Source organism: Carettochelys insculpta, chromosome 6, assembly GCF_033958435.1.
Source record: "Carettochelys insculpta isolate YL-2023 chromosome 6, ASM3395843v1, whole genome shotgun sequence".
In the NCBI taxonomy this organism is placed as follows: domain Eukaryota; kingdom Metazoa; phylum Chordata; order Testudines; family Carettochelyidae; genus Carettochelys; species Carettochelys insculpta.
In genome coordinates this window covers 21,173,400-21,200,168 of record NC_134142.1, presented here as the reverse complement: position 1 = coordinate 21,200,168, position 26,769 = coordinate 21,173,400, and the positions used below count along the sequence as shown (strand labels likewise).

General features: G+C 39.9%; 1 protein-coding gene across 2 annotated transcripts; it reads left to right on the top strand.

Annotated features, from left to right (window-relative positions):
• ZFYVE21 (zinc finger FYVE-type containing 21) lies at positions 1–26,090 on the top strand. 2 transcript variants are annotated; one of them, XM_074996436.1, is made up of 8 exons: positions 1–146; positions 6,179–6,229; positions 12,051–12,219; positions 14,961–15,036; positions 16,938–17,029; positions 18,039–18,092; positions 22,261–22,403; positions 25,157–26,090. In XM_074996436.1, the coding sequence occupies exons 1-8, from the start codon at positions 15–17 to the stop codon at positions 25,190–25,192; spliced, it is 753 nt and encodes a 250-aa protein (XP_074852537.1). In that variant the 5' UTR covers positions 1–14; the 3' UTR covers positions 25,193–26,090. The 2 variants fall into 2 exon arrangements, with proteins under 2 accessions (XP_074852537.1, XP_074852538.1); XM_074996437.1 differs by lacking the exon at positions 18,039–18,092.
• The last annotated feature ends 679 nt before the right edge of the window (positions 26,091–26,769 follow it).

Below are 26,769 nucleotides of genomic sequence, written 5' to 3'. Positions count from 1 at the left end.
TAGCTGTAGCGAAGATGTCGGGTGGGGAGACTCGCGATGGAAAGAAGCTGGTTCGCTCTTCCAGTGGGCTCCGGATGGTGCCCGAGCACCATGCCGCCCGCAGCCCCTTCGGCCTGGACGAGCCGCCCTGGGTGCCCGATAAGGACGTAAGTGAGGGGAGGGGGTGGAGCCTCATCGCCCGCGGGAGCCCCCAGCTTTCCGCCCTGAGACCCCCCCCTCATTGGCGGGCCCCGCCCGTTGCGTCCTGATGGTCCTTCCTGTCCTGCTGTTGTGGTGCCTCTCTTGGTACCTCCACCACCGCCTGAGTCCCTGTTCCCTTGTACGTTCGGCGAGTCCCCTTTCCCCGTGTCGCCCCTGGCACTGAGCTGCCTGGACTCTGACTTCTGTTATCCAGCTACTCCTGTGGTGAAGTCCCGACTAAAGTGCTGTGGGGATCCCAAGGCTTTGACCCACCCCTGGGGTGTTTGGGCCACTCCCTTCATTGTAGTGGAGTTCAGTATTTCCTCTGGTCCGGGGCTTTGCAGACACCTTTCCACGAACTGCTTATAGTTTCAGTTCCATGCGCAATGGAGCCTGCCGCCCCATCCTCCCCTAAAAACCCTGCACCTTGGCTTTCTCCGCCCCTATGGATAGCTTCCAGCAAAGCAGCCCCACGGGCCTGGGCTGTAAGGATTCGGGGTTTAAGGAATCTCTTATCTTTAGACTACTGTATCTCTTGTACTATCTTGTCAACATGGTTCCCATATTTGCCTGCAGTAAATGCCGTTTCTGCTGAGGGAAAAACAAGGGGAAGTCTCGTGGCATCTTAAAAACTAACAGATTTATTGGAGCATAAACTTTTGTGGCTGAAGTCTCACTTTTTCAGATGCATGGAGTGGAAATTACAGTGGCAGGCATAAATATATATGAACAGACGGGAGTTGCTTTGTCAAGTGGAGGAGTACCACTATTAACTAGGCTAATTCAGTTGGAGTGGATGTGTTGCACTCTCCACAGCTCGTGAAGAGTGAAATACCAAGAGAGAATTGCTGTTGCAATGAGCCAGCTTATGCCTACATAAATGTTAGCCTTTAAAGTGCCACAGGACTCCTTGTGTTTGTGGATACAGTCTTACACAGGTACCCCACAGATATTTGCAGAGGCAAAGTAATTATTGTCAATCCCCCATGCAGAAAGACCTGTTCATTACTGTCTTGATGGAGAAATAGCTAAGAAGAGGCTTCTGTTGGGTTGATTTAAATAACATGAGCAAATTGCTTCCTAAACAGTTACCGGGAATGGTTCAGTGATAAGAAGGGTAGAGTCTTTGACTGCAGTTCATGACTCTCTTAATCTCCAGAGTAATGTGCTGGCTTTCTGTCTTAGACCATGTTTAAAAACTGCAAGCCAACAGATGTCTCCTTTGTCTGGTTGTGCATAGTGTTTATTTTCTTTTTGTTGTAAACAGTGCACTGTATTTCATTTAGGATCATAGATTAGCTGTGACTTTGGGTATTTTTTGTTCCATTGCAACATAGGGTATAAGTCACTTGTCAGGATTATCTGGACTGGTGTCATTTAAGTGTTTTCTTGGCATTGCGGAAACTTCAGGCATTAGTACGCCTAAGCCCCTCCTATTTTCTTTATGTGGTAACTTAATAGTTTAATCTCCTACAGGCTGTTGTACTTTGGTCATATTTTGGTTGTTGGGTTTAGTGTGCAGGTGATATTGGTCACCTGTGATCTACAGGAGGTCAGACCACATGATTTGGTGGTGGTACCTTCTGGTTTTAAACACTGGCTATAAAAATAACAGGAAGAGTTATTTTCCAGGGTCATTTTGAGAGATTCCATCACAAAAGTAAATGAGGATTCATATAAGGTTAAGATGCTGTGAACTAAGCAGCCCTATGCTCCTAAAGGAAATAGTTTTTATACTTTTAGCTTCTAAGATTGCGGCCTCTTGTCCTTGAAATATGCTTTTGCTTGCCAAGATTGAGAGGATAAAATTGTTATGGATGTATTTAACACAGATGAGTACATAAAACTCTTTAGGAAAAAGTAGTTAGTGAGGAATGCTTTGCTTTAGTGCAGTGGTTCCCAAACTTGTTGGCATCAGCCCCCCCCCTTTTGTTTTTTTGGGAAACCCTTATGCCCCCCACCTCTTAAGAAAAAACTCAAATCAGAATTTAAAAAACTTTATATAAATGTTGTTTGTGCCTGGTGGCACCCCAGGTGGCCGGCTGCCTGAGCCCCATGCGAACTGCCAGAGATGCCAGTGCCAGTTGCCCACCCAACTGAGACCTGCACTGCTAGAGCCGCCCAGCCAACCACCGCACCGCCAGGGCCAGCTGCCCACCTGCCTGCCAGCAACCCAAGCCCATGCTGCCGGGACCAGCTGCCTGCCTAACAGCCACGGGCCAGTTGCCCAAACCACTCACCCAAGCCCCACGCTGTCCAGGCTAGCTGTCCACCTGCCAGCTCAAGCCCCACGATGCTGGGGCCAGCTGCCTGCCTGCCAGTCAAAATCAACTGAGCCCCAAGCTTCTGGGGCCAGCTGCCTGTGCCCTGCAAAGCCAGGGCCAGCCACCCAGGCCCCACAAGCTGCCCACCCAAGTCCCTCCCCTTTCATAAAGCCATGTACCACCAGCCCCCACCCCTTTCACCCAGGCCAGGCACCTCCAGCCCCTCGTCCTCCTCCCCCCCCAACCCACACTCACTCACCTTTGCATGGGTCTTTGCCGGCTGCCTGCTTTTTATAGAGGCTGTGTCGGGTCACCCACGTAAAATGGCAGGGGCTGAGAGCCGGCTCTTTCTTCAAGTGGGAGGAACGATGGGGGGGGGGGGGGGGGGCTGTGTTGTCTCGCAGTTTGGGAGACCATGGTTTAGTGGAATACTCAGCCATAGGACGTCAAGATGGGGTCTAACACTGTCAGCAAAATGCATCTACTTTTGATGGTGAGAAATATTACTTAGTAGCTTGACACTACTACATCATACACATAGATGTTAGCAAAGATAACACATATTAGTAGCCCATAAAAATAGAGGTAAGTGTAATTGATGTTTTATATCCTTTTAACCATTGTTTTATAAGGTTAGATGTATGCTAATACCACTATTAAAAGAATGACCACTTTAGGTCATTCTTTACTAATTGTGTCTCTTCCAGCACTAGATGCTGATGTTGGTAAATTTTATAGGAAAATTCTTGTTCTTGAATTCAGCATCTGCAGCCTGGTCTACACTTAATTTTTTTTCTTGTAGGGCTATGTTGGCTAGGATTGTAGGAAAAAAATGAGATGTCTAACCAACTTTGGTATGCCAATAAAAGCCACAGTGTTGATCATATACCAGCAAACAAGTAATCTTGTTGAATAACTTGCTCTGTGTAAGGAGCAGGTGTAAGCTATACCAGTAAATAGAAGGTATTCTATGTGTACACCAGTATAGCCCTCCTAATGTAGACATAGCTTGACACAATCAGTCTGTAAATTGACTAATCTAATTTTTGTGTGCACCCAGGACCAAAGCATTACTTGAACATAATTCTTTTGTATTTAATATACTGTGGCTGTAGCTGTTATATTCAACCTTTTGTCTTCGTGTTTGTAATCTGTTGTGACACTTCAGTGAAAGCAGTTTCATTCTCTTTATTTTAGACTTAACCTTGATATTTCATGAAAATAAGGTTTCTCACTGTACTCTTAAAAATGCTCTGTAACATTCTTCCATTTTCTTTTGTGGATAAATAACTACACATCATGAACAACGCTCACAGTTAATGTGTATGTTTTGTGAATGTATTGATGCAACTGTTAAAACAAGAAAATAGTTTTTTTTTTTTGTTAGTTAGCAACCTCTTTTGTCTGTTTTGTGATAATAATATATTTGTTCTTCCTTCAGATATCTAAGAGTAGTTTCATGGCGTACCACTTTTTTTTAAAATCTGTTTTTCCTTCAAGATTTTCTCGAAAAATAGCTCAAGCCTCCTTCCTTCCTTCGTCAACAGACTGTAGAAATAATGAACCCTATTGTTTCTATGAATTCACCAAATGTGTTTCTTTATTGAGTCAGATCTGGGGATAATGGCAATGACTATCAATTGCATGAGCACCAATCAGACCACTTTTTAATACGTATATATTGGTCTGAGCTGATACAAACTCCTGTTTTTATTTATCTGTTGTACAAATGGTCCACCCTTTTGACCAGAAATAACCAAAGCTAGACGCGTCAAAAGTATCGTACGTTGATACATGACTGTGATAGTTAATGTGAAAGTAAAATAGTCAAGCAAACATAGTCTGTAATGTTAAAGACTAGGGACTGTTTTCTAATGTCAGGCACGCTCAAGATGGCAAGGGGGCCTTACAAAAAAAAAAGGTGTCTGTGACTGACATAACAGATATACAGTTATTCCTTATTGGAGAGTAAGGAGCCTTTTTGTCAAGTCTGTGCAGTTACTATAATAGAGCAATATCTAGATTTTTATATAACTTTTTTTTTTGTCCATTGATCTCAAAGTGGTTTAAAGGAGGACAGTATCATTGTCACCTTTTTGTAGGTAAAGAAACTGCAATATGGAGAAGGCAAGTGAACTGCCCATTTTCAACCAGCAAGCCACTTTCAGTTGGGAATGGAAACCAGGGTTTCCTGATTCCCAATCCAGTACCCTTTATTTTAAGCCATACTGCCATCCTTGTTCAGTATGGTTTCTTTAATAACCATGCCCCTCTTGTGGTATTTTTCATTGCCCTGTGCTCAATTTTATCCCAATTTCTGCTTTGAAAAGCTCTGCACTGAGAAGAAAATATCAGGGAAGTAATTATAATTTGTATCTGACATTGCTAATAAAAAAAACAATTTAAATTTGTAGTGTATAAACTGGAGCAATGGAATTCAAGGGATTAGTGCATTAAACATATATGTGCAGTTTGATAACATCTTTTGAAAGCCATCAGAGAACAGTGCAGATAATTCTGATTTTAAGGAAGCTTTTGGTTTAGATTAAGGCAGCTTTCTTGTTAATTTTTCACATTTTGAACATTTAAGTAATCTCTTTAATTGGAACTGGCTAGCTGCAGATTAGGTGTAGGTATATGAAGTAATTTAACACATGAACCTATTGTTAAAAGTAGTCAGCTTAGAATTTGAGGTTTGTAATTTATCTAATGTGATTTACCCCATTGTGCTAGACATGGCACAAACATAAGATGATGATGGCTCCAGTTTAAAGAATTTACAGACTTTGTAACTCTAAAAGCTATTGCAGAACCTGCACATATCTTCACATCTGGCACATGGTAATACAACATTGCATCAGTAGCCTAGCAAATCAACCTGGTAGCATTTCAGTTAAAAAGCCTTGAACGTTGGCTGGTGTCCTGTGTTCAAGTGAAATATGAGAGTCTCACAAATGATGCCAGTGATGTAAAACTGTTCTGTAGCTCAAATGGGTGGCCTTTGTTAGTATCTTCTTTGAACAGCCCATGATAGTCATTGCATCAAACACTTACTGCATGAAATTAGCCTCTCAAGTACTGTTACTAGTTTAGATAACCAAACCCAGAACAGCTGGTTATTGTCAAATATTTAAATGAGGAAAAATTATACGTTAAAGTGACTTCGTATTTTTTTCGTTTACAAAGCTCTTTCTAGGGAAAAAAAACCCTCTAAATTAGCAAATGAAATTTTGTAGATACAAGATTTAACTTTAATGGTTTTATGGGGAAAACAGAACTTCCAGCATAAAATAATATTTTTCAGTTTTATTAATGACTGATAACATTATCAAAGTGCATAATTTGGCAACACTGAGTTTAAAAATGTGGATAATATAAATCAATAGTTTGTTTATATAGGGTACACAAGATAATTCATTAGTCTGTATGGCTATTCCTGTGTTTCATGTTTGTATTAAGCATATGATTGGAATTTCTGAGTTGTACTTCTGACTGTTACAGTTCTATTGTGTTCCTTGGGCAGATGAGTTTTGTTTTGCTCTTTCTTCTCTGTAGTAGGTGGACAATACTTGTCTACTACAGAAATGTTCAAAAGATTAAGATAAATGAGAAACTAATATTACCTAGAAATTCATTAGAGCTATTTGGCTTTGTAATCTGAGCTGTGTAATCTTGTGTATTGTATCTGGGCAAAGGATGTACATAAATTTTAATAACACGTTACTGTCTTCTAGTGTCCAAGATGTATGCAGTGTGAGACTAAGTTTGACTTCATAACCAGAAAGGTAAGATAAAATAACAAAACATAGTAGTAGCCTAAATGCATTTGTGAAAATTTATGCACTCCTGTTTTGAAATGTGGTGAAACGTCTTGTTCAAAAGAGTACTGTCAAGTACCTTACATTCAAAATTTGAAATGCCTTAAAAAGTAGCTTTCTTTACCCCCCTCCCAGCCCCTGGGAATAAGAATTCATTCTTTCTAATACATTCTGCTGTGAAACCTATGTTTTAGAGTTTGTCTGATCCTATGCAGTGAAAGCTAGGACTACCAAATTAGCATACAGCTTCAAATTATCATAGCTTAAAGCAATGTAAAGGTTTGGCTGTGCCAGGAAAACAGGATGTGGCTGGAATGGAATTGTTGCTTATAAAACCAAACAAAAGAGAAATCACCAAATCGAGTAGTCCTCCAAATTGACATAACTGAGCAAATGTTGAAAGAGACAGAAGCAATTTGAGCTAGAAAAATAAGGCTTGATCTACACTAGGGTACAAAGTTGATCTCTGTTATGCATGCTAGAATTGATGTATCAGAATCAACTTTTTTACCTACTGTAGATCGGGGCTTTTCAGGCTCGTGCCAACATCCTTTGCTCCACACAGTAGTGTGGCAAACCAGAGTTGACGGCCAAGCCTAGAGAGATCAGTTTTTGCTGTGTCTTAACATGCAGCAAAGTTGAACTCTGGCAGATTGACCGCAGTGCAGTCGGTCAGTTGAGTCGCACTAGGATGAACTTGGAATAGGATTGCTTTTCAATAAACCTTACCGGAAAGAGAGAAAACAGAAATTTGGAGTAGTGTTCTGCTTTGCTAATGCTAAAACAATGCTTAAATCGTTGCTTAAGATTTGAAAACTAGAGGAAAATGTTATTGAAAACCAAATTGACTCTAGCCGTATTGTTAAGAGAGAGGAATTTCATCATTGTATTTTTCTTCAACCCTATAAACTCTCGTTGTTCACTATTTTAAAAATACTTAAAAAGGACAAATTTTAACAATCCCTTTTAAAAAGAATTCCAAAATAAAAATTAACTTAATCATTTTAAATAAAGCATGGACATTTTTTCCTTTAAACCTCCTGTCCTCTCCCCCCTGGGATGGGGAAAGGCTTGCTTGAAATGAGGAGCTGAGCAACGCCAGGTAAACTTGCTTGTTTAAATAATTATTTTTAGGATAAAAATACTTTCAGTATTCTGATGTTTTTGAGGCAGTACGTAAGCCACATTTCTCAAAATATGCTGTTGTCAGTGATGCTGGCAAGTAAACAACAAATGTTTATTTCAGTACACTCAAATGCATAGAATTGGTTGTGAGTGAAAGAGTCTAGAATTCGAAAACTTTTTTTCAAGGTCTGTGCTCTAGGAAAAGCTTGAAAATCGTAACGTTTTGGGCAAAATGTGAAAAATGAGTAACTGTGCTGGCAAAATGCATTTCCTAGAAGTAAAATGAGTTTTTGTTGAATTACAAACAGCAGTTCAGTGAAATTGATGAGGTGGGCTGCACTGGGCAGGACATTCAGTCCTCTGCACAGAGGTATATTTATTAACTTTCACGTTGTCTTCCGTTCTTGAACTTTTTAGTAGCAAACAGCATACAGAGATGGTGCTGTTTTACCAGGAGCTACTGTTAGAGGACGCAGAACATATTGCTGAGAATCTGGAGTTTATCTTTGGAGGAGGGGAGGCTGAATCATTTTGGATCTTCCTGCTGACTTTTGCACAAACTAGCAATAATTCTAGCTATTAATAACATTCCTTGCATAATTGCTTAACTTACATGGACGTTTTGGAGCATACACTGATGGAAAAGGAGGGTGGTGTGAAGATCCATCATGGTCTGAAACAGTGGTTTTGGATTTGGTTATTTGGAATGTAAAACCCAATAGATTGGGTGTAAAGCAGTAGAAAATAAATCTCAATAAATGTGGGGTACTAGGAATTTTCATTAGTCCTAAAAGTGTTAGACTGATAACTAAGGTAAGTAAATGTGGCTAGTCAGTGAGGAGGATGGACATATTGGAATAGCAGTTGGTGGTTTTGTGCACATAAGTTTTGCTTTCTAATTAAAGAAATATTCAGAAACTTAGGCTATAATTTGTTCACATGCGTGGTTGCAAAAACTTACTTTTATTCCAGGTTAGTTGCCTGACATGCTCCATTTCCCATGGAGAGTTTTACTATGCAGAATGAATTACTTTAATTTCCTCTGCAGTCTCAAATCAGGAATGGCCATTATGCCTGTCATGTCTAGAGGAAACAATGATTTGGGGTCCCACTACTGGCTGAGAAATCTAAGTTTTTGCACACAAGTGCTGTTCCAGCAGATTTGAAAACCTTCACAGGTATGCCATCTTGGCCTGGTGCACAGGAGAAGCTACAAGCACTCCCTGAAAGATGTTGCCAACTCCATGTACCAGGAAGTCGCTAGACAAAAGTTGTTGGATGTAGCTATTTAAGCATTCTTAATGAGTTTAAAAAAAAATCACTAAAAAAATTTCTTGATACGTTGGACTGTCAAAAAATTAAAAAATAATTGTAATTAATCACGCTATTATATAACTTATTTGAAAATGTAGAAAGCTTCCACAGTTATTGATTCCAGTCACAACAATACAAAGCATATGGTGCTTAGTTTTATTTTTATTATAAATAGTTCCCCTGTTATAAAGAATATTTTTAATTCACCTTATTCAGATGTGGTAGTACAACTGTTTTATCGTGAGTTGAACTTACAAAGGTAGTATGTATTTACAAATGCAGTGTAAAACTTCAGAGCTTACAAGTCATTCAGTCCTCCTACTTCAGCCAGTTTCTAAGACAAACAAGATAACAGGAAGTGGGCAGCATTTACAGTGTCACCTGAAAGTGAAAACAGGTGCTCACATGGCACCTGGGTTAGCCATACTGCAAAATATTTACATGCCAGATGTCTCTTCATGCTTCAGCCAACATTTTAGAGGATGTATGTCCATGCTGATGACAGGTTCTGCTCAGTAAATATCTGAAGTAGTGTGGGGTAATGCGCGTTTATCTAAGTCAGTTGCTACCAGCAGAAGGTTGATTCTTTTTTTTGGTGGTTCAGGTTCTGCAGTTTCCATGTTGGAGTGTTACTCTTTTATGACTTGTGAAGGCATTCTTAAAATGTAGTGGGTCATTATCCCAGACTGCTATAATACGAAAATGTGGCAGAATGTGGATAAAACTGAGCAGAAGACATACATTTCTTCCCAAAGGAGTTCATTTACAAATTTAATTATTGCATTATTATTTTTAATGAGCATTGTTATCATGGAAGCATATTCTGTGGAATGGTGGCCAAAGCATGATGGTCTTAGGTACGTTTAGCAGATCTGGCAATTCTGGCTACAAAAGTACCATGTGAACATGTATTCTTGTTTTCAGGTGACAGTGTAAATAAAAAGTTGCCAACATTATCTCTGTAAATGGAAACAAACTTGTTTGTCTTGGCAATTAGCTGAACAAGAAATAGGATTGAGAGGACTTAATGTTTTTGATTGTAGTTATGTGACAATTCTACATTTGTAAGTTGTAATCTCATGATAGAAATTGCACTTTAATGTTTGCATTAGGTGAACTGAAAAATACTATTTCCTGTAACTTTCACAGTGCAAATATTTGTAATAACAATATTAAGTGAATGTTCACTTTGATTTCAATTACAACACTGAATACAACATATTTGAAATAGGAAAAAACACCCAAAATATTTTTAAACATTTCAATCTCCCCTGCCCCCCTCCCTGGCCTCCGTTTCCAGTTTGATGTTTGGAAACAGCTGAGCAGTTAACTAGGGCCATGTTGGAAGGAAGGAGTAAAGAGGAGCCTAAAGCAAGCTAGCTTCCCCTTTTGTTCGTGTAGTAAGGGCTTCATCCCTGGAAGCATGTTGCCTCTTGCTCCATTGGGGCACATGGCCCTCTCTCATCGCACGCCATCATCCATCTATGCATCTCTCCCGCTCTGTCTGCTTCATTTGCCATCTTTCCGTGCATCACAGAGTGGGCTACCCACTACAGAGCAGCAAGAAAGAAACGCTTTGGATAAAAACAAGTCCCGGCTCATGTGCTGCTCTCCAAAGTGTGCCTGGCTTCAGCAAAATATTTCATTAGCGTCCACAAACTTATTTTTCTCAACTGCTGATTAGTGATTTCAGCCCAAGAAGCCCTGGAAAGCGATTTCCTTCGGAGGACATCCCTCAGTTTAGATGTAGTGATGTTGACTTGGTGTCCAAGAGAATTTAGTGAGAATACCATGAAATGGATTTTATTAAGACTATTACGCTGCTTGTAATTTTTGTGATTGTATGTACTGCTTACTTCTTTCTCTGAATGTCACTGTAATTGGCAGTTGACAGATTTGTCACTGGTCACTTTGACACTTATTTTCTCACAAGGGAAGCTGAAAAGGCACTAACTTTATTGACAGAGCAGCTAAATTGGCAGCATTTAGACCTGGTCTATGCTACATTGCATTAACGTAGCTAGAATCAATGTATCGGGTCGACTTCTGGTGTAGATTGGGGTTCACGTTTGGGCTCATGACAATGTCCCTTGCTCCACGCAATAGTGTGGAGTACCAGGGTCGACGGGCAAGCCCGGAGAGATCCATTTTTGACACATCTTAACAGCCGGTGAGTATAGATTCACCCTTAGGATGGGAAGTGTTGAACCTGTAAATACAGAAGAGCTGATTGGTAGTAGACTACAATAGCGCCACATAATACATAATGTCTTAACTCATTTTGAAGAGAATTACCTTGATGGCAAGACTGAGAAACAGAGGAGGAAGGAAAACATATAGCATCTGGCCAGCAGTTGTGCTTTCTCCTAGTAACTGCATGACGGGTGTGTGGTAGCTTTTCTTGTCTTTAAAACCTGTAGATTACAGATTGGACTCCTCAGAAATCTTATCAATCACTTTTTTTCCCTTGGCAAAGGTATCGTCCTCATAATGAGGAATATCTGCCACGGATTTTCTGAGAATTTAGAATTACTTTGAAATAGGCCTTACCATCCCTTGAAATGATTTGCCATAATCTCAACAGTTGATGTAGGATTAAAAATATAACTCACTGGCTATATCTACATTTGCTGCCTTTGAAGAAGGGGGCAAGGTAATTGGTGATGGGAGATTACTAAGGAAGTGCTGTGATACAGATACTGCAGGGGAGAATTAGCCTAATGAAGTACTGCAACTTTGAAGTTGGTGCGGGGGAGAATTGGCCTAACGAAGTGCTGCATATGCATCACAGCGCTTCATTAGTAATCTCCCATCACCCTGATTACCATGCCACCTTTAAAGATGGGGGCAAGTGTAGATGTAGCCATTGAGTCTTAAAATCTGGAATTTGCTTCTTGGATCTATTAGACATGGAATGGAATTAAATGTTTAGATGGAAAAGTGTGGGCTGAGAGTGATATCCGGTAGACTCTCCTGAAGAGGATGTACAAAAGACCATTATATTTTGCAGTCTTGTTGACAGTAAGGCTAAGGATTTAATGGGCCACAGGGCTACTTCTAACCCTTGGTGTTGGCTCTGGTCAGACCTGAATCATGGTGCTTGTGTGTCTGAAGCTTGCACATCCATTGCTCTTACTAGACTACTCTAGAGATGTCATTTAGACTTCTCACTATTTCTGGAATTATGTGACACTTAATTAGCCAAATCTAATAGGTGTAGGTGAGTAGGTAATACCAAAATAGGTTTTTCTTGTGAATTCCAGAGCTTCAGGAGTAGGCCTATTCTTGATGTGGTAATGTTATCAGCTCTCTAATTGCACTTTTGTAGTAATAATGTTTTTTTGCCTAGCACCACTGCCGGAGATGTGGAAAGTGCTTTTGTGACAAGTGCTGCAGTAAAAAAGTGCCTCTGCCTCGTATGTGCTTTGTAGATCCTGTGCGCCAGTGTGCAGAATGTGCTCTCATCTCTCAGAAAGAAACAGAGTTTTATGACAAGCAGCTCAAAGTGCTTATGAATGGTAAGTACTACGTATACAACTGTTTTGATTCTCTAGATAGTTATTCAAATGTCAAACAAATAGCGAACAGAAATACCAGAGTTAATTCTTCTGTGTTTGTCAAGTAAAGAGCTATGTTTCATTCTCTGGAAATCTCTTTGAAATACTTTCCCATTGTCATTTTTCTTGTTTGCATGTTTATTTTGTTATCTAGTCCTATCTCTCTTTTGAATATGAGATCTTTATAAACTTCCGATTCAACAGTCAAAGGAACAGTAGAGACTCTCTTAGTAGCTGATGAATATTTGAGGGCATAGTAATAGCTCTTGTAACACTGCACTTCTTAAAAATGATATTTCTGTACACAAAATATGGATCCAGTAGTCTTAACTGTAAAGAGAATAGTTCTGAAGTCTTATTGTGAGAGTATGTGCTTCAAACTTCATTTCACCTTATCTTTTTTTTTCCTCTCTAGGCTGTGTAGGTGGGTGGAATTGTCACTGAACTGTCAATTGTGAAAGACTTAAAGAGCAGTATGCAATATAACTGGTTCCCTGATTTAAACTATTTTTAAAAATGAAGAATCTCTTTGTTAGTTTTCTAAAAAACAAAAATCCCGTGACTCTCTTTATAATTGGGAATGTGCCTTTCAAGTACTGCTGAATGTGACTTTAATTGGTATTTTCAGTAGGTAGGGAAGAGCACACCTCTAATTTAAAATGCACATGCCTTGATGCCCGACGTTTTCATGGGCATAGGAGTGAATCCAATTTCTATGGAACGTTACATTTGAATTTTAACATTTAGTTTTGTCTCTAATTTTGACACACTCAACCAAATTAGCACTGCCTGTGGGGCAGGATAATATGCTGTCAGAACACATCTGCACGTGGATTATGTATAACTTAATGCACTGATTATTCTAAATGTACTTGGGGTCTGCAGCCACACTTGGCATTTTCCTAGGGGATTTTGATGTTTGCGGGACCCTTTGGAAAAGGGCCCCATGCAGCTGAGTTGCACGTGATCGAAACATGGCACTTTCAAAGTGCCATGGCTGGCAGCATGCTAATGAGGATCTGAATATTCATTTCAGCGCCTCATTAGTATTCTCTGATTTTTGCTATTAGTAGGGCCCTTTCAAAATTTTGGCCAAGTGAGGGCACAGCTTGGGAGTGAGACACAGATGGCCTTTAAATGTACTGTGAAGAACGGTATTTTATTAAGGGGAGAGAGAGCTCAGTGGTTTGAGCATTGGCCTGCTAAACCCAGGGTTGTGAGTTCAGTCCTTGGGGAGGCCATTTATGGGTCTGGGGCAAATAGATTTTAAAAAAATCTGTCAGGGGTGGTGCTGGGTTCTGCCAGGAGGGCAGGGGGCTGGACTCAATGACCATCCAAGGTCCCTTCCAGCTCTATGAGATACTAAGTACAAAAGTTAATGAAGTTATACTGCAATGGAGTAATGCCAGATTTACACAGGTGTAACTAAAAAAAATGAGCATGGGGTTGTCTTGGAATGGTTACATGCCAATGATTGACTGACTTAAACCCTTGTATTCCAAGTGGCGCATAGGTCATCTACAAGTCTTCTCCACTTCACTGTTTCAGGACAAAACTTCTAGCTGACCCCAGAAGTACCTCCAGTTGTTGTCTTCCTTGTGGGTTCCATTGGAGAGCTTGATGCTCTATGCTGAATGATGGTTTTTCTGAGTGTGTGGCCTAATCATCCTCGCTTTCTTCTCTTGATTTGAACATCAAGTGGTTCTTGTCCTGCTCTGTTCCAAGGCTCCTCCTTTGTGACCAAGTTTTGACATTTGTTGCAAAGGATGTACCTTGGGCATCTGTTTTATGAATGTCTGTGCTTGTGATTTGAAGAATGGTGTTTTTTAGTATGCCAGGTCTCGCATCCCTACGAGAGCATGCTTTTCATGTGTGGAAGATCCACAGTTTCGTCTTTGCAGATGTTATTTGCGATTCCCATATGGGACAAAGAAGCTTGAATGCAGCTGTTTTCCTTATTCTGGCATTGATATCCTTGTCTGTTCCTCTGTCTCTGCCCATAATACTGCCCAACTAGGTAAACTGCTCCACATCTTCCAGGTCAACACCTCCTGTTGTGGTGATGGTGGTGTTGAAATGGTTGGTCCTCATTGTCATGGTCTTTCCCTTGTTGATGCTCAGTCCAGTCACTGAGGCAATTTTGTGTAGTTTTGCAATCTTCTCTTCCATGTTTTCATGATGTTGTGAAAGGGGGCGACATCATCAGCAAAATCAATGTCCTCTAGCTATCTGATAATTCTTTATATCTCACTGTATATTCTGTATGCTTTTCTAAAAGTTTCTATAGTATGTTTTTTTAGTAATTGTAAGTGCGAAAACAGTCCAGTGTAGCTGCAATAAACAATCTCATAATCACTTGTTACTTCTTGCTTTGAAATTTGGGATGTCTTTTTAAATCAAGTAGAAATACATTAATATACACACATGGGAGAATAAATATTAACTCATTTCAGGATGTTGAGTTAAAACTGCACCATTTTATTGCCGACGGTGAAAGTGGACTCTTCTGATGTACTTCATGGGATCAGACTTTTAGGATTGGGTAATCTGGAGAGCACAATGTAGCTTTGAGTTCACGCCTCTGGTATAGGTGCATTAAGTGTAAAATTTTAAAGTTTTTGATATGCTAATTTCACTGCTTAAATTGTAAACTTAGCTTTTGAATACCAATAAATACATGAAGATTTTTTTTTCCTACTAAGGTGCTACATTTTCTGTTGCCCGGGGATCATCAGAAAAATCTGAGATGATGGTTTGTCGACTCTCCAACAACCAGAGGTGAGAAATGTGGAGGGAAACTGCACTAGTTAAATCTGGTTAACTGTTTAAGTTAAAATTAAATTATCTCCTTCTCCCTGTGTATTATGGCTTGTATGTTGCCTGTATAGCCTGGTTTATGTGCACTAATTTTTTTTTTCCAGAATCAGCAGGTGGAGAACAGGCGAGGATAAGCCCTTCTGGATTTATCTTTGTTTATTTGTTGCACTATCAGATTCACTAGTTTTTTTTGCTAACAAAACCTTGCAGATAACAGAAGAAACTTACACTGAAAGTTTATCTACACTACAGAAAGACCCATGGCAGTGAACGTGAGCCTCTGTCAGCTTACTTGGGCTGATGCTACAGAGTTAACATTAATGATTTATATGTTCCAGCTCCTCCTTGAGCTGGAGGCCAGGATGTTGATCTCAGAGTCCAGGCAAGTTTTAGCCAGGCAGGAGAGAGAGTGCCTTTTTTTTTAGTCATATAGAGCAAGCCCAAGCCAGGTTACTTGGCATTCAGAGCTGCTATTATAGTTGTGTGCATGTGGTGGTGCTTTTTTCCTTCTTCAGTGTAGTGATATTTCAAGAATATCGCTCGGGTGGGTCTAAACATAGATGATGGAATTTTAAGAAGTACGCTGCATGACTAGTTTCATTTTTATTTCTATGCTGGTATGTCCAAAACCTATTAGATGAACATACAGAGGAAGATTGTACTTGACCCTCTCAGAGCTTTTAATTTGTAAAAATGTGCATCAGATGACGTATAGTATACAAGCAGAATCCTCGGGAGCATGAAAGGCACATGTCTTGGAGAGCAAAGGTGGGAGAAGAGTAGTGTGTAGACTTATTGGCAACTGATACTGAAGAAATGGTGAATTTAGAGATCTTTTGAAAGAAGAAATCCTGGTCCTGGAGGAAGAAAGGAGAATCTGGTGACCCCCACAGTGGGGTTAGGAGGCAGGAAGAATGGAGGGGCAGCCTAGGCCTCCTTGCCTCAGTGAGGGAGGGAAGTGATTAGTTGCTAGTGGACATGTTGCATGCAGATCAGGTGAGGTGAATGTCTGGTCCCTTTCAGGGGTGGGGGGAGGGTTTCGGGGGAGCTCCTTTGTGGGGAAATGAAACATCTGAAGGTATTCTGGCTAACTTTGTCAATTTTCTTAAACCGCTACAGCCAGAGAGAGGTGGAGTATTGCCTTTTGGAGGCGGATAGGATACCGGGTTGGTTGATGGTAAAATACAAATGAAAATAAATTGTAGTGTAACTTTAAACAAACTACCTAATACCTGGGTGTTTGGTATTTTTCCCCCCTCACTTCTGAGGTAGGTGCAGTCTTTTGTTGTGTTTATGTAGTGCCTAATACACTAGGCTTTGAACCCTAGTTGGTCAATAGGTGCTATTGGAATGTGAATAATGTTGCCAACAGTAATGGCAATGGTACTGGTTGAGAAGGCATGAGAGGGGAAAAAATTAATCATTTGAAAAAGTATTTCAAAATGTTTAATTCAGACACTTAACTCTCTGCATAAAGTTCCAGACTCCACTGAGTTTTCAGTGTGATTCTCAGGCTCTAGATAGTTAGTTAACCTTTCAAAATTTCACACACTCCTTCAGGATGCTCTGCAGGAAATATTGCAGGAGGCACCTGGCAATTTAGTCGATAGCTTTGATCTGATGATCAAAGGTGGTTTTGTTTTTGCAGAGCTTTTTTTCACTTAAAGCTTTTTCCCCCCCTCATCTTTCCTGCTTGCTATTAAGACTTTTGTAGAAGTTAATCCCTGTGAGGTTTGTGTTTAAGGAATATAAACTGCCAGGATACTGTTGGTTAAAACCTGTTGTTTCTCTTGAGTCGGATTTTTTTTGTAAACTTGAAAATTAACACTTGAAAGAAGCAGTATTTCTCTTCTGTTGTGTAGATACCTGTTTCTGGATGGAGACAACCATTATGAAATTGAAATTGCACAGATTTCAACTGTCCAGATACTCTCAGAGGGATTTACTCCTGGAGGTAAATCTTGCAGTGAATCTAAACTAATTGTCATATGTTAAGAATTTGCAATACTTTTCCTTAACCTAAAAACATTATCTTCTTTTGCACTGACAACTCATATATGGATGATTCATTTCACTCATGAGTGCAGCAGCAGCATTTGGATGTCTCGCCTTGGGTTGCTGGCAAAAGCATTTTAGAGTACTCAAAAAGTCAGAATTGATTTCTGACCTTTTTTGATCCTCAACACAATGGAACTTTGAGTCTTAAATGAAGCGATGGTGGGCATCTATCCTGCTGTCACTTCCCACTGCTGTAACCACAGAGATGCACTCTTGACAGAGTTGGAGTAGTGGTTAGGAAGAACTTTGGTCAGAACAGACAGGACTGTGACCTAGCAGTGGCCTGCTTTTGCTTGATACCAACATTATAAGGGACAGACACTGGAGTTGATGGGAGTGCAGTGTCAGAGAGGATGTTTTATTTTTATATATATAAAATAAATCATATAATATATCCTCCTAAATAAGAGTTTCTAACCACAGATTGGGACCAATTATTCAATTAACACACTTAAGTACAGCTGCCTAGTATATGGTCAACCAGACACTTGTGCAGAGTTTCACTGTACAGCTGAGTCCTAGTTTTGGCCAACCAAAATATGAATGAGGATAACTGACTTTAATGCAAGTTCTATGAAATATGCTTATCAGGAGCAGGTCCAGTATTAGAGTACATTAGAAATTCTTGTTCCCAATTTTTACTTAAAGTGATTCTTTACCATCAAGGACTATGGGACTTTCACTGCAAATCTCTCAACTGTGGAACGAGGGACTATTGTGGTCGCTGTGTAACTTCTGTCTAATGAACTAACTCCCATGTTCAAATCAACCAGACATTGGCTGTTTGAATGTAACTTAATGCTTCTTTAACTTTCTTATTCACTGCTCTTCTGATTTTTTTTTTTTTCCTTTTTTTTCCCTCCCCCCACCCCCTCATTGTTTGCTTGCCTACATTCTTGATGTAGAAAAAGATATTCACACTTACACCAGCCTTCTGGAGAGCCAGCACATTACTGAAGGTCAGCAGTATTGTGAACTTGATTCACCTAAGAGCATGCTGTTATGATGCCCTTTTTAGTGCTGCTTTGTTCCCCTTCTCTTTGTTGCATAGTTCTTCCTAAAATGAATTTTCGGCAACCTGTGTTTATAAGTGTTAGATTTAATTGTGTATTTTGTGTGATGTTCTTGGAAAGAACAGTAGCACAGCAATTATCCAAAGTGGAGAATAGTTTGACTGTTGGGGAAAGACTTAAAATACTTCTGCCTCAATCAGGGTTCCCTTAAGTCATATGGATGGCTATTCCCCTTGCCATGAACAACTCAGGCTCATGCTGTACAAATCGGTGGGCATTAGCACATTCGTTTCTTTGGTTACTTCACAGATTACTGCTCAGGTTAGGAGGATGGGTTAAAGACGAAAGGTGTGGATGTGTTTTATGTCAGTTATAGAATAGATGAGGAAGCAGAAGGAATAAGTGAACGAGCAGGGGAGTTTAGAGAAGGGCCAGAATAAGAGGGATGTTGAAAATATAAACAAGAAACCATCCCCTTAAATCTTGATCTCAGGTGGTCCTTCGTTCCTCATGGAGAGGCAGTTGCAGGGAATACTAGGGAATACCTATGCATTAACAGGTGTGTTGTGAACAAGACACGAGAAGTCATTCTTCTGCTCTACTCTGCGCTGGTTAGGCCTCAGCTGGAGTATTGTGTCCAGTTCTGGGCACTGCAGTTCAAAAAAGATGTCGCTCTTCTCTGGACCCTCTCTAGTTTCTCCACAAGAATGATTAAAGGTCTAGAGAATGTGACCTATGAAGAAAGGCTGAAAGAATTGGGCTTGTTTAGTTTGGAAAAGAGAAGATTGAGGGGACACATGATAGCGGTTTTCAGGTATCTAAAAGGGAGTCATAAGGAGGAAGGAGAAAACTTGTTCTTCTTGGCCTCTGAGGATAGAACAAGAGGCAATGGACTTAAATTGCAGCAAGGGAGGTTTAGGTTGGATATTAGGAAAAAGATCCTAACTGTCAGGGCGGTCAAACAGTGGAATAAATTGCCAAGGGAGGTTGTGGAATCTCCATCGCTGGAGATATTTAAGAACAGATTAGATGTCTATCGGGGATGGTTTAGATAGTACTTGGTCCTGCCGTTGGGGCAGGGGGCTGGACTTGATAGCCTCTTGAGGTCCCTTCCAGTCCTAGTGTTCTATGATTATGCTAGGAACTGTTTTCGAGTATCTTTTAGTATGCATCGCTGCAGTTTTGGCATGTTAATTATGGGTAGCTTCTGCTGAACATATGAAACAATTTTACTGAATTTTGGTCACTTTTCTTGTATGAACTGATACTGTTCTAGTTTCTTACTCCTGGGTTTCATGAAGAGAGAATACTGGTGCTTCAACCAATGTGCATTTTAGGCCAGTTTCTAGACCAAACCAGTAGTGAAAATTGTGATAGAAATTACTGAGCACCAGCTGGAAGTTCTAGTCTTCATAATGAAATGCTGTAAGTGGGGGTGAGCGACCCTTTTAGAGCTGGGGAGCCACTGACCCATAGAAAAGAGTTGAGGAGGCATGCAAGTGAGAAGCAAAAAAAAAAAAAAAAAAAAACCACCCCCAGACATGGTCCCAACTGAAAAACAAACCAAAAAAAGACTCTTTGCCCTTGCACACAAGCCTCTGAGTTAGAGGGGCAGGGCTGGTACATTTTTGTGGACCCCTAGACTCTGGGGCAGGGCTAAAATGAGTGTGTGGGAGGGGCTGCAAGGAGGAGGGCGTGGGTGGGAAGGGATGCGGGAGCAGCCTGGGAGTTGGGGTCTGGACAAGTAGGGGGATACAAGATAGGGATGTGAAAGGTTAACCAATAAGCATCACCCTTAATGGATGATGCTCTGGCCACCTGGAACAGTCTCTGTCTAGTGCGAGCCCAGGCATGTCAGCCACCTGGAATAACCCCCATTTGTGCACAGAGCAGGCACGGTGCAGGCAGGGGCTGCTGTAGCTTTCTCACTGCAAGCAGGGAATACTGCTCCAGCCCAGCCATGATGGAAAGGGGTTGCTCCAGCTGGGTTGGAGCACCCTACCCTCCATGCTTGCTTCCTTACTCAAAAACTGGTTAACCAACTAAATTGGATTTTACATCTCTAGTACAGGAGCAGGCAGGGTGTGGATGTCTGGGCAGGTGGGGGAGCAGGAGCAGGCTGGCAGTGTGACTTCTGAACAATGGGGAGGAAGCGAGGGCAGTGCTTACCCAGTGCAGCACCCTGGGATGCATATGGCTCTCTGTGCCCCCCTTCCTCCATCATTCTCACACACCACCTGCTGCTGCTCTGATTGTCTGTGATTAGAGCCAATCACAGCAGTGGGGGGAAAGCCTCTCTGGGCAATTCTGCAGTGCTGTACCCCTAGCCAGAGGAAGGGAAGGGGAAGCAGCGGTGCCACTTCCTGCTCCTGCCAGGCTGAACCTGTGGGTTGGATCTGGCCCTGGCCCACCTGTCTCTGGGCAGCAAGGCTTGGTCCTCCACAGTTTCCACCCTGCTGAGGGCTGTATGCTGTGAGGGGCCAGATTCAGGCCCCTGCTGTAAATGAATTGAATTTCTTTCTTTGGTAACAAAGCATGGGCAAGTGTACTTATTCAAAACAGATTCTATTCTGCTTCAGTATATGATCTTAACAGTGGTGTAGCTGGGTTCGTAAAGTATATGTAAACGAAATATATTGCATATTTAAATTGGCATGTCCAGATTATAAAAGTGAATATTCAGTAAAAACCTAAATTTTGGGCAGTTAATACATTTTTGGCATAGTTTTATAAGCTATAGATTGTCTGTCTGCCTTTTTGAGGGAAGGGAGAAGCTATTTATTTTATGCCCAGGTGGTATGGGTTTTGTGGGGTAGAGGTGCGGTGGTGAATGGGTTTATGATTAATCAAATGAGGAAAAGAAATATTGGTGGCTGTATTTTTCTCTCCTTTTGGTGCTGTCTTGTTTATATAAACCACTAGTGACTTGTGCTTACTGATAGATCAGTGTAATGTAATCGCATTTTACAACAATCTGAAATGGGTCAAAGTTCAGGACAGTAAATGTTTACTAATCCAAGTAGGTGGACTGGAGAAGGCAGAAAAATCTAATTGCTCCTTTTGGAAAGAAATTGAACAACCTGTTAATTTGCAATCATAAGGCTTGTGGTCAGAATCTTATTGATTGATTGTGCTTGGGTTTCTGTTGGGTAGTGCCATAAGGACACTGAGGGCCCTACCCCCATATGCAGATAATCATTTCATTAGAAATAAACAAGGCATTTATATGCATAAGGAGCATTGGATCATGCAAGTGAGGTAACAAAGGGGATTTCTCTCCCTGTGCCCTTTTTTTTTTTTTTTTTTTGTATAAATTTTTCTGGTGACTTAGTTAACTCTAATAGGTGTCAAAGGGCTTAGGTTAGTATAGGATAACATGTATAGCTCTTGACTTTTAAGCTAACCTGATTCATGTGCTTGCTCCTCAATTCCCTCCTGGTCTTCACTAGATGGCCTGTTTATAACAACACAGCTTAAAATGAGATCTAGAATATAAATTTATATAAGGTGCTGTGCTCTTCTACAATTCCTTCTGTGGAGCAATCTTCTTTGGCAGACACATCCCATATGGTGATATTGTCAGGAGATATCTGATCTTACAGTAGGGCTTTCACCATAAGGCCAGCTGTCCTCCCACCTATCTGGTACAAACCAGAAACTTTTCACTCCTGTGAACTTGACTTTCTGTCAAGTAAGAATTTTTTTTAATATTCTTGTCAGATTTAACCAGTACTTAAAACTTGGATTTTTTGCAAACTGTGAGATGCTGTGTAGTGAATTATAAATTTTATGTTTTAAGACTTACAGTGCTCAGAAAAATACCAAACGAGAAAGGTGTTCTTGTAACGTCAATGCATAAATAACTACCTTTCGTGCTAGCTTCCCTGATTTTTAATCTGACAGCAAATTCTTGCCTTTGAGTTGTGGTAACATACCATGGTTCATGCTCATACAATGATGGAGCTGTTAATAGTACAAGATATTTAAAGCATTCAAGTGGTGTTGTGAATGAAGTATATTGGTGATGATGGATAGAGCATCCTCTTACTTATCGGGTGGCTAAATAATGTTCTCCTACTTGCTTGTTCAGGACTTCTAATTTTTCCCTTTTCAGGAGGCAATACTCGTGCCACAGGTATGCTCCTGCGGTATAAAGTACCAGGATCAGAGGAATTCACACAGATGAAATTTACTGTCAGTGAGGACTTCAATTCTAACAAGAAGCTGTCATCAGCCTGGCTAGTAGCTATGCATAAGGTAACTTAGTGTAAAATACATGTAATGTTTAAAATTGATTAGGACTTGTTACCTTCAAAGTGCTTCATTATAGCCTGGTGCAGCCAGTGGTGAGCATACTATAAATGATAGATCATATTCTTGATTACAGCACTGGCTTCTGCTGAGGTCTAGAAATCATGTTGGTTTGGCATCTAAATGGGTGTGTGTGGGGAGGGATCTGAGTGACTACTGCAAACAAGGAACACTGTCTTTACTCTAAAAGCAACGAGGGGTCTTGGGGCACCTTACAGACTAACAGAAATGTATGAGTATAAGCTTTCATGGGCAAAGACCCACTTTGTCAGATACCTTCATCTATACCTGCATCTGACGAAATAGGTCTTTGCCCATGAAGGCTTATGCTCATACGTTTGTTAGTCTATAAGGTGCCACTGGACCCCTCGTTGCTTTTGCAGATCCAGACTAACACGGCTACCCCTCTGATACCTGTCTTTACTCTGGGAGTCTAATATTGGATGGTATATGGATTTCCAGATGCCCTGGTTTGACTGATACTCTGTTTTTGACACAATACAAACTACAGACTTCACATTCAATGGTTTCATCTTGTATAAAAGCTAGGCACCTGCTGCCCCCCCAACCCCAAAATTAAGGTTTCACTTAATGCTTACATAATAATCTTGTAGTTCACTTTCATAACAAAATAGAAGGAAACAAACAATAAAACCTATGTTTCATGGAGCACTGGTGTTCCAAATAAGTGTTTCATGAAAAAAATTGATGCTAGCAATATTTTTCCTTCTAAAAATATTAAATGTGAAATTGTGTGTATCAAATAGTAAGGAATGTGAATAATTAAATTGTAGGTAGACTTGTAGTGCTTTCATAATATAGTTATTATGCAGCTTGTGCTGAAACAGTAGATTTGGATTGTTTTGGCACAAGTCATGTCCTGGAAAATCCATGTGAGGCTGCACCTTTATAGGAGAATCCAACTCTCCAGCATCATTCCTAATATTAGGCAGATTTGTGATCAAAAGATGCAAGCACTCTTCCCATTTAAAAGAACTGTCAAATGTTTTTCTAGTAGTTTTCTGTAAAAATAGCAGACTTAAAACCACAAATGTTTTTGTTTTGCATTGTTTACATAATTTTTTTAAAATATTGTCCTTTCTGTTTTTGCACAAATGTATGACCCTAGCTATCCTTCTTTAGGCTCTTTACTGGAAGTTTATTATTTTCATGCTCAGGCATAACCTCCAGCTGAACTAGAGACAGAACCGATTTTGAAATAGAGCCATTGGACACAGGTGTTTTGTGTTTTTTTTTTTTTTAAATAAGTACTGTTAAGACAGGGAATAGTTCCTATTTTAAAATAGGTGCTGCTATTTATAGAGGTTATGTCTATACTTTTTAAAAAAAAATTCAAAATGGCCCTACAAATGACACTGAAATGAATATTCAGCATCTCATTAGTATGCCACCGATCACAGCACTTCAAAAGAGTCCTGGTTAGCTCGTACGTGGCTCATCTACACAGGGGGTCGTTCTGAAAAGGACCTGCCAACATCGAAATCCCCTTATTCCTAACAGCTGAGGAGATAGGGAATTTTGATGTTGGCAGGGTCATTTCGTAAAGGACCCCTGTAGACAAGCTGCAGGCGAGAGAACCACAACACTAAGTGCTGTGATTGGAGGCATGCTAATGAGGCACTGAATAAACATTTCAGCACCTCATTAGTATTCTTTGATTTTGGCCATTAGCATAGCCATTTCAAAGTTTTTTTTTTTTTTTTTTCTTTTCTTTTTTTCTAAGTGTAGATATGGTCAGAATGAGATTTAACGATTTCAAAATAAGGCAACAGCTATTTCGAAATAGCTGTTATATAGATGCTAGGATAGTTATTTTGAAGTAACAGCTTTTTTCTTTTAAATAACTTTGCCATGCAGACCTACCTTCAGCTCTTTTTTCAGGCCTGACCTCCAGGATCTCTCATTAGGCTAGAAATTTATCCTGTTTCAGCTGGGGTACAAGAGGGTATGTAGTATCTCAAACTTGAGCAAGAAATCAGTGAGGTGAGAATCTGGCAATCCTCCCAGACTTTGTAAACAATCTTGAAGTCATGTAGCATTAACTTTATGTAAGAATCTTTTTGTAAAGATGTGTTTAAAAAGTTATTTTGTATGGAAATAGGCCAGATCACTCATGTTTTCAAAAGACCATTTATAAAAGGATGTTGTCACTGTACTCACTATTTAATAGAGCACACCTTTTACCCTCCTTCCCCCACCCCCCAGAACACTTTTTTCAATGCCACTGCCAAGAGTAATGTTACTATTAATGTGGATACATACCTAGTCACTTGTATTTCAAGAAATATTCCTAAAAATAATCAACTTGTTTAGTTAGAAAGCTGTTACGTAACCATCTTCTCAAAAGAAAGGTCAGTCATCTGGCAGTTGTATCATGACAAAAGTTTAAGATTACAAGATATTTTTATGAATTTATGAAGTTTTACCCTTTGAGAATCTCCAGTTAACACTCTTAATTCATGTTGTGCCATGACAAACTGGAGTATGATTGTCTTTCCCATTTAAGAAATCTGTGTGTCAGATGACTAACCAAGATTTGAAAACAAGTTACAGCTTTTGGTTTTACAGTAGCTTCCTGAGGAGGACTAAGGAGGCTTTGTTGTTTATCACTAAGGTGCCTATACAGCAAACTATAATGATGGTGGATTTGTGGTGTGTTTGGTTTTTTTCGATCACAGGCAGCAAAACTTCTTTATGAATCTCGGGACCAATAATGGCAGCAAGTTGTCTGAGCACTGAGGGAAGAGATCAGCTCGAAGGAAAACCTGCTTCTCACTTTTTGCTAATTACTTTGATCCATGGTAACTGGTGTTATGAACCCTCTCTATCCCAAATGTGGTTCATTATGTAAGCACTGGCACATGCAATGTGAGTAATTTTGAACCATGAGTATTCACTTACCTAGTGTGCAATATGTATACAATTAATGCTTTAAATATAGTCTCACATTTAAGACTTTGTATATTATTTTGTTAAATCCTATTGGCACTTAATATGGAAAATGAAAGTATGACCTGCACTACACGCTAATATGTATAGCACAATTTTTGTAGAACCAGTTATGTATACTATGTGTATTTACACTTGTTTGCTGTTTGTAACCAACAAACTATTTGTAAGTCTCTTCTGCAGCGAATAGCTTTTGGGGTATAGATCTCAGGTTTTTTTCTTATCTAAATGTTGAGGATCAATGTATAATGAAATTTTGCCTTAGATACCCTTTTATAGAAGTAATCATTTTGTGTTCAACATGTGATTTAACACTTAAAGTTTCACCAAATACCACAAACTGGATTATATAAATGACCTCTTTGAGCGACTCATGTGGAAAAATATAAGCTTCCAGAAAACAATTTTGTAGTTTTATATTCATTTTACTTGGGTAAATGACCTTTTTGCTAATTAATATTATAATAATTGTTTGAGCAGATTACACAGTATTTAAGTGTACTAAACTTAAACCCACAACTACTGACTAAGATTGAGAGACAGCTTGAGGGGAGGAGAGAATACAAGGTTATTCACAATGCCTCAAATGTGCTTTGACTAGAGTGTACAATTTATACACAAACTAGAAAATCTCATGTATTCCTCTGTTTAAAAAAAAAACCAGGAGTTTGCTGGCTGCACTCCCTAGTGAATGAAGTTCACATTCACAATGCCACAAGTTTACTATTTCAGACTGGCCTGAAAGAACAGAGGTGAATTGTAGAGCACATCCTATTGTGGATCAGTTCTGCAGGTTAGGTGGACAGAGGCTACAGTACTTTTGCCTAACATTTTGAAATAAATACTTCAAAATGCAGCCATGCTGTAACAGTATTTTATTATGCACATTTATATGGGCTCTGGATTAGTGTATCATAGGCTCCTGAAATTGTCACTTTCATGTAGCAACTCTTCTTTAACTTTACCCTTTCACTTCTTCACCACACTATATACAATTAGTTAAATGGTGGTTAAAGCAAATTACAGCATTGCATAAATTATACACAAGGCATATACATGAAGAGATAAAGCCAACTGGCCTATACTTTAATGGAAAAAATTCAACACACATGGGTACAACTTACAAGAAATTCAAAATATATTTTCTGGTATATAAAACCATGTACAATTAACTCCAGTGAAGTGCTTTTTTTCCCCCTCTTTCTTTAAACAAATGTGGCAGAAGGGCTATTGCATAACTCACCCTGGCAATTGGTGTAGGGCTGCCAAGAACCACAGAACCTATCCTTACCTAAACAATAAACTACTGCCATTCTCAAAACCTTCCCTGAATCCCTTCTTT

Excerpts from the sequence above, each read along its gene's own strand:
- ZFYVE21 (XM_074996436.1), top strand. The coding sequence starts at position 15 with ATGTCGGGTGGGGAGACTCGCGATGGAAAGAAGCTGGTTCGCTCTTCC. Across the intron at positions 17,030-18,038 it reads AGAGGGATTTACTCCTGGAG|AAAAAGATATTCACACTTAC; the intron begins GTAAATCTTGCA and ends TTCTTGATGTAG. Across the intron at positions 22,404-25,156 it reads GGCTAGTAGCTATGCATAAG|GCAGCAAAACTTCTTTATGA; the intron begins GTAACTTAGTGT and ends TTTCGATCACAG.